Genomic DNA, 13,502 nt, shown 5'->3' with positions numbered 1-13,502 from the left:
AACTAGAGAAGGCCTGCTCGGAGCAACAAAGACCCAACGCAACCAAAAATAAGTAAATAAATAAAATTGATTCTTTAAAAAAAAAAAAATTCAAATTGAGGGACATTTTACAAAATAACTGGCTTCCTGAAAGATTTCAAGGTCATGAAGATAAAGAAAGCCTAAGGAACTCTTTCAGATTAAAGAAGACCAAAGAAACACAACAATGCGATGCCTGATCCTGAATGGAATCCTGGACTGGAGGGAAAATATAGCTATAAAGGACCTTACTGGTACAATTAACACCATCTGAATATGAATTGTGGATTAAATAATTGTATCAGGGACTTCCCTGGTGGTCCAGTGGTTAAGAATCCACCTTCCAATGCAGGGGACGCAGGTTTGATCCTTGGTTGGGGAACTAAGATCCCACATGCCACGGGGCAACTAAGCCCAAGTGCTCTAGAGTCCACGCGCCGCAACTACTGAACCCGCCCACCTTGGAGCCTGCGTGCTGCAACGAAGAGCCCACGCACAGCAACCAAGACCCAATGCAGCCAAATAAATAAATAAATAAATAATAAATTGTATCAATGTTAAATTCTCTGATTTCAATAACTAAAGTGTGGTTATAAAAGAGAGAATCCTTCCTTTAGGAAATATATACATGGTATCTAATGATAAAGGGGTATGATGTCTCCAACTTACTCTCAGTTGGTTCAAAAAATAATACACATACATATAAACATAGAGAATGATAAAACAAATAGGGAAAAATGTAAACAATTATGAATTTGGCTAAATATATACAGAAGTTCCTCATTCCACATTTGCGACTATTCTGTAAGTTTGAGATTATATCCAAATAAAAGGTCACCAAAAACAAGTTAGTCCCCATCTTCTCATGTTACAAATTAAGTAAACCGGCATATCTCAAAGTTTCTTCCGCTTAACACCAGTTCCAAAAGATGCTCCACGTAAAGACTGGATTCTGTAGGTGCATAAAATTGAGACCAGCTGCTGTCTGTCATGTTCTGCTCTCAAAGGACACTGTACAGGAATATATTAAGATTTGGAGATGTCCTTAACTAAAGAAAACTGTTCAACCTAGCATTTCCAGATCTTTTGACAACTAAACCTTTGTAATTTTATGATACTAATATCAGCAAAACCAGTACTCCAGAGAGTGGAAGGGGCTGACTAGCTTGCGGTAGCCAGTGGTTAAGCAGGCAATGCCCAGGCCTTCTGAGCCTGGGCCTCTTACATGGGACTGCTGGCCTTGAATAGTTGGCTGTGAACAAAGTACACATTTTCTCTGTGCTAACCAGCATCTCTGAAAACTGCACCTATAATCCTGGCCTCATGTTCTACCTGGCTGGACTAATCAGTCTAAAACTATGGCACAGTTAAACACAAAAGCAACCACAACAAGGACACCAGAAATATATCCTTGTTTCAGAAGTATACTGTGTATTATTATATTTATTGCAAGTTGTTCATTTCACTTATTACTTTACATATCTCACTCTCTGAATAGACAGCTCTTTGATTAACAAGTTTATTTCTTACCTCATTACACCCTCAATATACAGTGCCTGACTCACTACAGGTCACCAATGAACATACATTGGCTATATATTGAATTAATCAGTGAATAATTACCTCTGATCCCAGATATGATTTGCCTTGTATTAACTCAGGTGCTGCATAAGCAAGACTCCCACAGCATGTCTGCAGGTGATAATCCTTGTTACCCTGCCAATAAGATAAAAATGAAACACTTAACTACAGCCCTTAAGAAAATTAAAACCCTGATAAACATTCTTCAGCACAGCAGAGAGATGCTAGATGAAGAATTACCCCAAATAATAAAAGACTTCTGCTGCCAACTCAATACTCTGCCTATGTGCATGCATGCACATGTGGCTTCCTCTTCTCTGATTTCCAATACCACGACAACCCGACACAAAAAAAATCCTTCTTCCCTTAGCTCAGTCAAGTCAGGTTCGTACTTCCCTAGGCATCCATTAGCATAATAATCAGCTTAGCATACATCCAATCACCCATGTCTTCCCACTCCCAAGTACTCAAGGAAAAAGGGTTATTTCTCTATGGGACCCTATCTCCAATATCAAATCTTTACAAATACAGAAGAGTTTCTTTTCCCCTAGAGGGAAGAGAGCAAATGCTACACAGAATAGTGCCTTGGGAGTCTGCTTTCTAGACTCGGTTATAACGCAAATCACGACCTGAGCTTCCAGATTGTTCAAATGAGGAATCTGCTCAACCTCCTCTGGTCTCCCACAGAAATATGGAGACATAATGAAAATGATACCACTACCCAACAGTTATACAGAGTTCCACAAATGGCAGATGACTTGTGAAATTGTGAAATTTCATTTACAACTGCTACAACACACCCAGAAGTAAGCTCCTCAGCTTAGGAAAGCTGAGGCCACCCCCTCCCAGCCAACCCCTGCTTTTTGAGATGGTGTCTGTGTGGGTTGAATCTGTGGCAGCCATAAATAAAGGCTAAGGGAGTCTGTCACACACATTCTCCACTGCCTCCTGTGATGAACATGACTTAAACCAGCATATCTGCTCAAAGTATGCTTTATCTTTATTGCCTGCTGATCAAAAAAAATGCCTTCTAGCATTTGGTTCCCAGACACAAGACTCGCCTGACAATCTCTGAAGAGCCAAGGGAAGGAGAGGAAAATCAGAAAGAACCAGACATTCAGCCAAAGGGGCAAAATCTGCCTCCCTTTGCATGCAGCTAATTCTGATTGGGGCAGGAAATAATCATGGGACTCCAAAGGGCTGAGACAGGTCTGAAATTTCAACATCCTTAATGAGGGTAGACAGCTCATATTAGACACTGTGAGTACCATCATTAGAGAACTCGGGAGGAAGCTTCCTACAGCAGCCACACAGGAGGAAGTTCAAAGTCACCTCAAAGAGAAGGTATGCTGGAGAACACCAGTACCTAACTATGGAGTGCAAATTAAAGAAATACATCACGGTATAAATTTTAAAGTGCATATGGACTTTTTCCTTCTTCTTTTAGAAGGAAAGGGGATTGTCTCTCAAAATATAAGTAACTGTTAGTTATATAACCATTTGGATAATAAAGAACAGATTTGCACTAAATTCCCAAAACTCATATCTAAATGAACAAAGGCATCATCTAGTGGCAACACACTCTAACTGCAAGAACATGGTCAATTCAGCATTCACACTGTGACGGCCTCCTGTCACCTAAGTGCTGTAAATTCTCTCACAGCATACCTATGGGGTCTTCAGCAGGACCAACCCTGGACCTAGAGCAGTGGTTTTCAACCTTGGCTATATATTAAAATCATCTAGAGAACTTATAAAAACCATAAAATTGAACATTCTTCTCAATGGATGCAACCAGGCTCAATAAAGACTAAGTGGAAGTCAGTGTAAGATAACATACTAAGAGGTACACTGACAAAGGAAATAAATGCATTTTTATCTCTGCACTTACCTTGGGTTTTGCACAGAGACCAAAGTCGATCAGCTTTAATTTATGATCTTCATCAAACAACAAATTTTCCTGAAAAAAACAAAGATATTTTCAGAACTATATACTGTCTTCCTTATATCACATCCCACCTCTAGCTATTTCTAAAATCACTTTAAGGTTGTTTATATTAAACAGCGTGGGTACAAGAATGAAAATCATTAAAAAAGAATGAAATGACAAGAACATAAGGGAAGAGAAGATGAATGTTGATAACTATCCTGCTTCCCCTCAAGACACATTAGCATAAACCATTTTCTCTTTGGTGCTCTGAGGTTCAACTACAAGCAAACACAATGTGTGCCAAAAGCAAGTTTGAACAAAAAGAACAAGTTTGAACTCAAATCAAAGTGTTGGGTATAAACAGAGGGAATGGATAGAAACAGAGGGAAAAGGACAGAAACTGCCATATCGTGTTAGACCAATTCTAGGTCCCTAACCCTAGTACCAAATAACATTAAAATCCATGTTCACTATCATGCATATCAGTCAGAGCCTACAGACTTAAGAGTATCAAATTTTTATTCTGTCCTTGAAAAGTTGAGTCTGTCCATTCCACTGAACTGTTCCTTTCTGAAGCGTAATGGAATTAAAATTAAAGGAAGATGGTGTCAGGAAGACAGTATTGAGAGGAAAATACTCAATGACAATATTCTCAAAGAAAATACTAAAACTCCTCTTTCCTAGAAATAAAACCCTGAGGTTCATATTCTGCAGCTGACTACAAAGATATTTATAATGTCACACATAATTGACAGAAAAAGAATGCCAATAATAAGTCCAACCTGAAGAGCCTACCAGGAGTCAAAAGTCAAGGAGGAAAAAGAAGTGATACATTAGGAATAGAACAACAAAAACAAAAAGCAAAGCCCAGACAAATTCTAAACAGAAAGAACATTTGGAAACCTAGTAATGACAGGTAAATGATGTTGAACTCTCAGGTGACCATCTGGAAGCAGTCACTTACTGGTTTGAGGTCCCTGTGAGCAAAGCCTTGGCTGTGCACGTAAGCAACTGCAGACACTATCTGACGGAAGACAACTCGGGTCTCCTCCTCCGACAGGCGATCCTGGGAAATTATGTAGTCAAACAGCTCTCCTCCAGGGCAATACTTAAAGAGCAATAGTCACATAAATATTGTTACTACTTACAGAAATCGCTTCAGAGGAATTTAAAATAAAAAATTGTACCTAATTCAGAGATATTATTAATTCAATTTACAAGCAAGGAAACAAACTAAGTAAGGCACATTCAAAAATACACTCTCAGTATTCCAAGAAAGAGAACAACAGCTCTTGGCCTCGAGCAGTTTTATTACCAGTAAGTAGAAGTAGAACCAACTACCGCTGTGATTTTAAGTTCATTCAGGGTTTTTATATTTTTATAGCAAAGTATTAATACCCATTCTAACCTTAATGCACTCACATTTAGTGTAGTTATTTGAAACAAACAAAAACCCAGCAGCAATTATTGCTTCTCCATCCTGAAGATCAGTGATTTTCAGTCTATACCAGAAAGAACCAATTATACACAAGTTCCTCAGAGGCTACGAAAGAATGGGTACCAGAGCACAAAGCTCTATCTAGGCTTTCCATCCCTTCTTCACCAGAGCAGCTCCACTATTCTGTAAATGGGGGTTTCCATTTAAGATTTCATTTCATTTTAGCAATATCAATTAAAATTACAGATGGAGATAGCCTATGACCTCATAGGTTCACATTTAGGAACTGTTCCTATAGATACACTCTCACATCAAAAAACAATGCACGTTTAAGATCATTCACTGCAGCAGCATTGCTTGCAACAGCAAAAGACTGGAAACAACCCAAATGTACTCACACTACATAAAACGGCATTCCATGCAGCCATAAAAAGAAGGAAAAAAAAAAAAAAGAGGAAATTCTTTATAAGCTGATATGAAACAATCTCCAATATTAAGTGAAAAAAGCAAGGTGTAAAAGAGAATATACTGATATAATCACTTGCAAAAAGCATTATGCTGAATAAAAGAAGCCAAATACAAAAGAGTACACACTGTATGATTCTATTTTTATCAAGCTCTAGAATAGGTAAAACTAATCTCTGGTGATAAAAATCAGGTCAGTGGTTGTTGAGAAGGGCACTGGGATGGTGGGGTAACAGGGATTAACTTCAAGGGTCAGGAGAAAACTTTCTAGTGTAGTGGAAATATTTTATACTCTGAGTGGGGTGGGAAATACATGGGTGTGTACCTTTTTCAAAAACTATGTACCTAATGTGTTCATTTTCTTGTATATAAATTATACCTAAATAGTCAATTTTTTAAATGCTATCCAATAAGATTTACATAAAGAAAACAGCCTACTTTGTATTTTCAAATAAAGAAATAAAAAATAGAGTAAAACAAAAACATCAAAAATCTCTATGAATATGCATAGATGGTCTCCAAGCTAAAATGTTAAATGGGGGGGAAAAAAGGTACAGAATAATATTATAGTACGTGACCATTTGTGTGACAGAAACCAGTAAGCTATACATACACATAAATATATGTGAAAACACACAATATATATATATATATATATATATATATATATATATAAAATATACATAGGTATTTCTAAGTACATGGAAAATATATAGGAAACCAAAAAAGTAAGTGATTGACATAAGGGAAAGGAAACAGGATGACTGGGATAGAGGGGAGAGAGAATTTTACTTTTTAATATATACTCTCTCGTATCTTTTTTTTTTTTAATATTTTTAAAATTTCTTTTCTTTTTTTGGCTGTGTCTTAGTTGCGGCACACAGGATCTTCCTCGAGGCATGCGGGATCTTTCATTGCGGCACAGGCCTCTCTCTAGTTGTGGTGTGCGGGTTTTCTCTCTCTAGTTGTGGAGCACAGGCTCCAGAGCACAGGGCCTCTGTAGTTCGTAGCACGCAGGCTCTCTAGTTGAGGCACATGGGCTCAGTAGTTGTGGCACGCAGGCTTAGTTGCCCCACAGCATGTGGGATCTTAGTTCCCCGACTAGGGATCGAACCTGCATCCCCTGCATTGGAAGGTGGACTCTCCACCACTGGACCACCATGGAAGTCCCCTCTCTTGTATCCTTTAAATTTTGTCCCAGGTTCATGGATTTTGGTTTTTTGAAGTATTTAATTTGGACAAAAGGATCAACTTTTAAAAAGGTTTTAAATTCACCACTGTAAACCATGTGGGTGGATCTACAGTGTAATAAAGAGAAAATGGTCCTATGTCCGAAACTTTCAGCATTATGAATTTTAAAATGTGCTTTTAAAACAGAGTTAATCTGTCAAAATGATGTGCAGTTACAAATTATTTGGCTGAGACTAAGGAAAATGAAATGAGATGAATGATACATGTTCTAAAGACTTTACATTTCAAGCCAAAAGGGGCAGGTTAAAACTTGAAAGAGGGCTTCCCTGGTGGCGCAGTGGTTGAGAGTCCGCCTGCCGATGCAGGGGACACGGGTTCGTGCCCCAGTCTGGGAAGATCCCACATGCCGTGGAGCGGCTGGGCCCGTGAGCCATGGCCGCTGAGCCTGCGCGTCCAGAGCTTGTGCTCTGCCACGGGAGAGGCCACAACAGTGAGAGGCCTGTGTACAGCAAAAAAAAAAAAAAAAAAAAAAAAAACAAAAAAAAAAACTTGAAAGAGTTTGGTTCAAATAACACATACATTAAAGTCTACCTATAGGCTGCGGGTTGAACTGTGTCATTCCAAAAAGATATGTTCAAGTCCTAACACCTGGTACCGGTGAATGTGACCTTATATGTCAATAAGGTCTTTATAGATGTAATCAAGTCAGAATGAGGTCATACTGGATTAGGGTGGAACCTAATCCAATTGTTTGTGTCCTCATATGAAGAGATAAATTTGGACACAGACACAGACACACAGGTAAGACAACACCATTTGAAGACAGAGGCAGAGATGGTGCATCTATAAGCCAAGGAATGCCAAGGATTGCCAGCAACCATCTGAAACTAGGAAAGAGGCATACAACAGACGATTCAGAAGGAAGCAACCATGTACACACCTTGATTTCAGACTTCTAACCTCCAGAACTATGAGACAGTAAGTTCTTGTTTTAAACCACATTTGTGGCAGTCCTAGGCTAATACATCATATAAAACTGAAATGAATCCTTCCCTCTAGGAACAAATTCTAACATATTCTGTCCACTAAAGTACACCATCCCATTAGGAGGGTATCAGAAAGGATACATTTACAATGTATTTCCAATTTATTATATATGCCTATTTGATCTAAATTGTTACAGAACTCAAACAGGTAAGCCACTTAACATCTAATCTTTCAGGTGAAATGTACTTTTCCCATAACTATTGATAAAATGAGTGAGAATGGTTTGATGTTTGCATCCCTCCAAAAATTCATGTGTTGAAATCCTAACCCCCAAAGACGGTGGCATTAGAAAGTAGGGCCTGGGCTTCCCTGGTGGCGCAGTGGTTGAGAGTCCTCCTGCCGATGCAGGGGACACGGGTTCGTGCCCCGGTCCAGGAAGGTCCCACATGCCGCGGAGCGGCTGGCCCCGTGAGCCATGGCCGCTGAGCCTGAGCGTCTGGAGCCTGAGCTCCCCAACGGGAGAGGCCACAACAGTGAGAGGCCCGCGTACTGCAAAAAAAAAAGAAAAAAAAAGAAAGTGGGGCCTTTGGGAGGTGATTAGGACATGAGGGCAAAGCCCTCATGAATGTAATTAGTGCTCTTCCAAAAGAGGCTCCAGAGAGATCCCTAGCCCTTTCTATCATATAAGGACACAGCAATAAGGTACCAGTTATGAACCAAGAAGAGTGCCCTCACCCGACCATGATGGTGCCTTGATCTTGGAATTCCCAGCCTCCAGAATTGTGAGAAATGAATTTCTGTTGTTCAGAAGCTTCCCAGTCTGTGATATCTTGTTATAGCAGCCCAAACAGACTAAGACAATGACCAAATAACTTTAGGTCTCTGGAACATACTACTGACCTCGAGAACCATGAATATTTTGTTGGCTGTCTCTATCACATGGTAGAGTTGACATATATGCTGATGTCTCAGGTTCTTCAAGGCATCAATTTCTGTTTTGACCCGGGGCAAATCACTCTGTGACAAAACATTTCATTAAATGAGCAATAAACCTATTTGGGAAGTGCTCCAAGCATCAATATCACCAACTTTAATACTAAGTAGCAAAAGCAATCAACAGCCTCAAAACAATTTGTTCAACAATACAGAAATAAAAGACAAAACTTATTTGTGTGTACATTTTTAAAAGGCCTTGAGGGTTTTATGAAAGACAAGTTCAATGTGGGGCAATAGTATAACATCTAGAAAAATTAAAATAATCTCAGACTCCCTTTAGAAGGTTAGCATTCCAAACAAGGAAAATGACAGAAACACTACTCAGTGTACATGCCTTGGCTACCACTTCGGTCTCAGCAATGTCCATTAAGAAGCATGCTGAGCTAAAAATTGGTGAATGTAGATGAAAGGTATTCACTGTCTCAGTCTTCCAACTTTTCAAGGAGCTTGAAATTTTTCAAAATAAGAAGTTGGTTGGGGAGGAGGGTAAACCAAGTTGAAAAGCTTTCGAAGTCCATATTAAAGATAGAAATCCATATATCCATGAAGTAAACAAGTAAAATTTTATTATAAAAAGGGACTTGATCTAATGATCTGTGGTTTAATATCCAATTATCTAGGGCCATGCAACCAGATATTAGTTCTTAACCAAGAATCAATTGTAACTTTGACTATTTTGATATGATAATCTTTTTTCTTCTTTTTTGGGGGATGTGGGAGTCTGATGACTAAAACCCTGAAAGAAATCAAAATATTTTTAAAGTCCCAGGAAGTAACTAAAATAAGCATAGTAACAATAAAAAATACAAAAACAAGTTTAGAAATAATGAATTAATATCATCATATTGATGCTTTAGAATAAGTTTTGAGTACTGATGTGGTAATGCATTTTGTAATAACAGTTCACATTTTGTCTGCTATTTAAGTGTTTGCTGTGTCCAAGTAAATAAGTCACACTAAAGTTATAACTGAAGTTGAAATTGCTTAAGGGAATTAATCAGTTTTGTAACCAATGTTTAAATGTTCAAGAAGAATGTTTTTTAATACCTTTTTATTAGTTTAATAAATACAGTATTGAGCACTGAAAACAAAAATATTGAAGGAGAGCCTGAATTGTCAGTTGATAGGTTATTAAAAATAATTTCTGATATAGATCATTGTGTGATTTTGGCATATATTTCAGAAGGAGTTCAAAGAAGTGAGTGACGTTATTATAACAAAACATATTCTCTTTGACTAATTTATGTATGTTAATCAGCACTTCCATCCTTAAAAATAAAGTAACAATTGATATTACACTCTGTCTCGTCCTAACAACAAGAGAGACCCCCCAAAAAAGTCCAACGTGTCTAATATAAAGATGCATTTTCAATAAACTAATTTTTATGTTTGATAATTATCAACACATAAAAGGTTTGTGCTGTTTTACTCAACTGTATACTAATAATAATTATAATGCTAACTCAATCGCAAAGAATAAAAAACTTTTTTAACACTCAGAGATTTTTTGGTCAGAGGACAAAAAAAGATTTAAAAAAATTTTTTTTAATTTATCTCCAAAAAAAGAAATAATCACAGATGCATACTAAAACTAGTGAATTCTCAGCAGAAAGAGACCAGAACAAAGCATAGAAACCAAACCATACAAGGGATGGTAGAAAGAATTAGGAAAAAAAAGACCACTCAGGATGACTTCAAACACTGGGAAGGGTATATAATGCCCAAAGACCATCAAAAGAGACAGATCTTCCCTTAATAGAAAAACAGAAAACTTTATGCACATTATAGCCAAGATCACAAATTAAATGGGCTGCTTTAGAAGGTAATGAGCAACTCAATCCTAGAAGCATTCATGTAGAGGAAAAAAAGGCTGATTAAGAAAAGGATTTCAGGGGCTTCCCTGGTGGCGCAGTGGTTAAGAGTCCGCTTGCCGATGCAGGGGACACGGGTTCGTTCCCCGGTCTGGGAAGATCCCACATGCCGCGGAGCGGCTGGGTCCACGCGCCATGGCCGCTGAGCCTGCGCATCCGGAGCCTGTGCTCCGCAACGGGAGAGGCCACAACAGTGAGAGGCCCGCGTACCACCAAAAAAAAAAAAAAAGAAAAGGATTTCATAATTTCTAATGAAAGTTAGAATAAATTTTGAGTAAAATTTACTCTTTGAATAAAATTCTGGGACATAAGATCGATCTATACTATAAAGTAGATCAACATTTAGTAAGGGTATCATGAGAAGATAAAGAAGGGAGATATCAATACCCAGAAACACCTACAAGACTATGAAACAACTGCAGAAAAATAGACCCTGTCAACTTCAAATATGTGCCATTGCCCTGTATTAAAATTAAGAACAAAGTAACCCCTTCCCCAGATTACTTTTTTTAATTAATTAATTAATTAATTTTGGGGGGGTGCTGCATTGGGTCTTCATTGCTACGCACAGGCTTTCTCTAGTTGCGGCGAGCGGGCGCTACTCTTTGTTGCAGTGTGCAGGCTTCTCATTGCGGTGGCTTCTCTCATTGAGGAGCACGGGCTCTAGGCACGTGGGCTTCTGTAGTTGTGGCTCACGGGCTCTAGAGTGCAGGCTCAGTAGTTGTGGCGCACAGGCTTAGTTGCTCTGCAGCATGTGGGATCTTCCCGGACCAGGGATTGAACCCATGTCCCCTGCACTAGCAGTTAGATTCTTAACCACTGCGCCACCAGGGAAGTCCCCAGATTACTTTTTAAAACCATAGATTTATACATAACTGGCTATGGAAATGTTACTCTAATAAAAGAGCAGTAACTAGAACATTAGAGCAAATTCAAGTTTTAATTCACAAAACTGATCTATAAATATTTTTTAAGTAATGTTAAACTTACCCCTAGTGCACTTTTATCCATGATTTTTATAGCTACCATTTCTCCAGTGAGGATATGGAAGGCAAGTTTGACCTTTGCAAAGCCACCTAAGTATAGGAAAATGTATTATGAAGACAGAAGCAAACTAACTTAAATATCATCATCAGAGCAAACTGAGAACTCAGGCACAAAAAACCTTTCCACATACTTTTATAAGGGTCTATTGATCTATATTTTCCTGAAGTTTGTGGCCCTTTCTTCTTGTTGCTTCCAAAGTGTTGGCCATGATCCTAACCTCTCCTCATCCAATGACTAACTAAAGACTCTTCTTTGCCATGATAGGATATCTTTAATTTTGCAATGAAGAAGTAGGAAGAAAGAATTCATTCTTTAGAAATTTGTTTTATAATAAACATTGCAATTAAACCTGCTTTATAATTAACATTGCCAGAACACAATATAAAGTTGGAGAGACAAAAGACAAGTAATATGAAATTTCCATTCAGTGTTAAAACTGTAAAAATAAGCAATTATGTTTCAAAACTGGCTCAAAAGCTGGATAAAGGTCTACATTTAGGTATCTAAAAGAAACCGCCAGCTTAGTGCTTCTAAAAAGAAGCTCCTGGTTGTCCCTCCCATGGTCTTCCTCATCTCAGTAAATGGCGACTCCATCTTCCCAGGTGCTCAGGCCAAAAATCCAGAAGCCATTTTTAGCCCCTCCCTTTTGTCTCACACCACATATCCAACCCTCCAACAAATCACACTGGCTCTGTCTTCAAAAATATATTAGTGTTTACCTTGGGAGAAGGGAAGCAGGCACTGACTGGAAATTTCTATGTCCTGATCTGAGCAGGGAACATATGTGTATATGTGTACAAATACTCCATCGAAATTAGTACACTTTGCTTATTTTACTATGTGTTATGCCTCAATAAACTATACTTAAATGTACATATGTGTGTGTATGTCTGTATACAGAATCCCACCCTTTTCTATACACAGAATCTCACTACCTTCAATTCTATCACCATCCAAGTCACCATCATCTCCAGTATCACTCACCTAAATTATTGCAATAACCTCCTAACATCTATATTTTTCCATCCTTGCCCTCTCCCAGCCAGTCTTTTCACAACCAAGCAGCCAGAGTGAACCTTAAAAACAAAAAGTCAGACCACTACTTGGCTCAAAACTCTCTAGTGACTTTTATTCTAAATAAAATGAACCACAAGGCCCCTCCTACAATTCTCCTCTCTCTTGCTTCACTTTTTCTTACTAAAATAGGTTGAAGAATTTTAAAACTACATAAGTAGGGCTAAAAAGCTCTTGGCTGCCCAAACACACTATACTCTCAAATAGATGACCTATCCTCTCCAAGAAGAAAATAATTACCTGTCCCAACAGTTTCATATAATTCATAGTATTTGAGAAGTTCATCATAATCTTTCATAGTCCTCCTGGAAGTTTACTCAAAATTATAAAAAGAACCTGTAAGACAAAAACAAAAACAGTACATGATCAAAAAAGGAACTATTAAGAGACTATCTCCTTCATTCTTATTGAGATCCCTAAAAAATAAAAATAGAGCTACCGTATAAAAAAGAAAAAGAGAGAGAGACTATCTCCTTCATCCTTGTAACTACAAATATAAATAAGTCTTAGGCACATAAATGATACGGGAAAAACTGATAGCCATATAAAAAAAAAATGGATTCCTACCTCACACCATACATAAAAATCAATTCCAGATCAAATAAAGACTTAAATAGGAAAGGTAAGCCTTTAAAAGTTTTGATAGAATATTGTCATCATTTCAGGATAGAAGAGGATCTTTTAAATAGATACAGAAAGTGCTAATGATAAAAAATAATAATGGAGAATTCTCTGGCAGTCCAGTGGTTAGGACTCCATGCCCTCACTGCCAAGGGCCTGGGTTTAATCCCTGGTAGCAGAACTAAACTCCCACAAGCTGTGTGGCAAGGCCAAAAATAAAAAATAGATAAATAGATAGATAGACAGATAGATAGATAGATAAATTTTTTAAAGCTAGCATTAT

The 13,502-nt window shown here is 38.0% G+C and overlaps 1 protein-coding gene across 9 annotated transcripts in view; it reads right to left on the bottom strand.

Annotated features, from left to right (window-relative positions):
* Positions 1-12,896, bottom strand: part of MELK (maternal embryonic leucine zipper kinase) — a gene marked incomplete at its 5' end in the record, with an annotated part of 71,517 nt that extends 58,621 nt beyond the window's left edge. For 3 of the 9 annotated variants that reach the window (XM_079706474.1, XM_079706475.1, XM_079706478.1), the window contains 6 exons: positions 1,642-1,734; positions 3,491-3,559; positions 4,494-4,637; positions 8,511-8,627; positions 11,468-11,553; positions 12,839-12,896. In XM_079706474.1, coding sequence (XP_079562600.1) covers positions 1,642-1,734; positions 3,491-3,559; positions 4,494-4,637; positions 8,511-8,627; positions 11,468-11,553; positions 12,839-12,896 — 567 coding nt within the window. Of the gene's footprint in view, positions 1-1,641; positions 1,735-3,490; positions 3,560-4,493; positions 4,638-8,345; positions 8,408-8,506; positions 8,628-11,467; positions 11,554-12,838 lie in introns of all 9 variants that reach the window. The other 6 variants (XM_079706473.1, XM_079706477.1, XM_079706476.1 and 3 more) reach the window with 6 other exon arrangements.
* Positions 12,897-13,502: the final 606 nt, after the last annotated feature.

This window comes from Hyperoodon ampullatus (genome assembly GCF_949752795.1).
Source record: "Hyperoodon ampullatus genome assembly, chromosome: 6".
Taxonomy (NCBI): Eukaryota; Metazoa; Chordata; class Mammalia; order Artiodactyla; family Ziphiidae; genus Hyperoodon; species Hyperoodon ampullatus.
The sequence above is the reverse complement of the archived record's forward strand: the minus strand, read 5'-3'. Positions and strand labels throughout refer to the sequence as shown.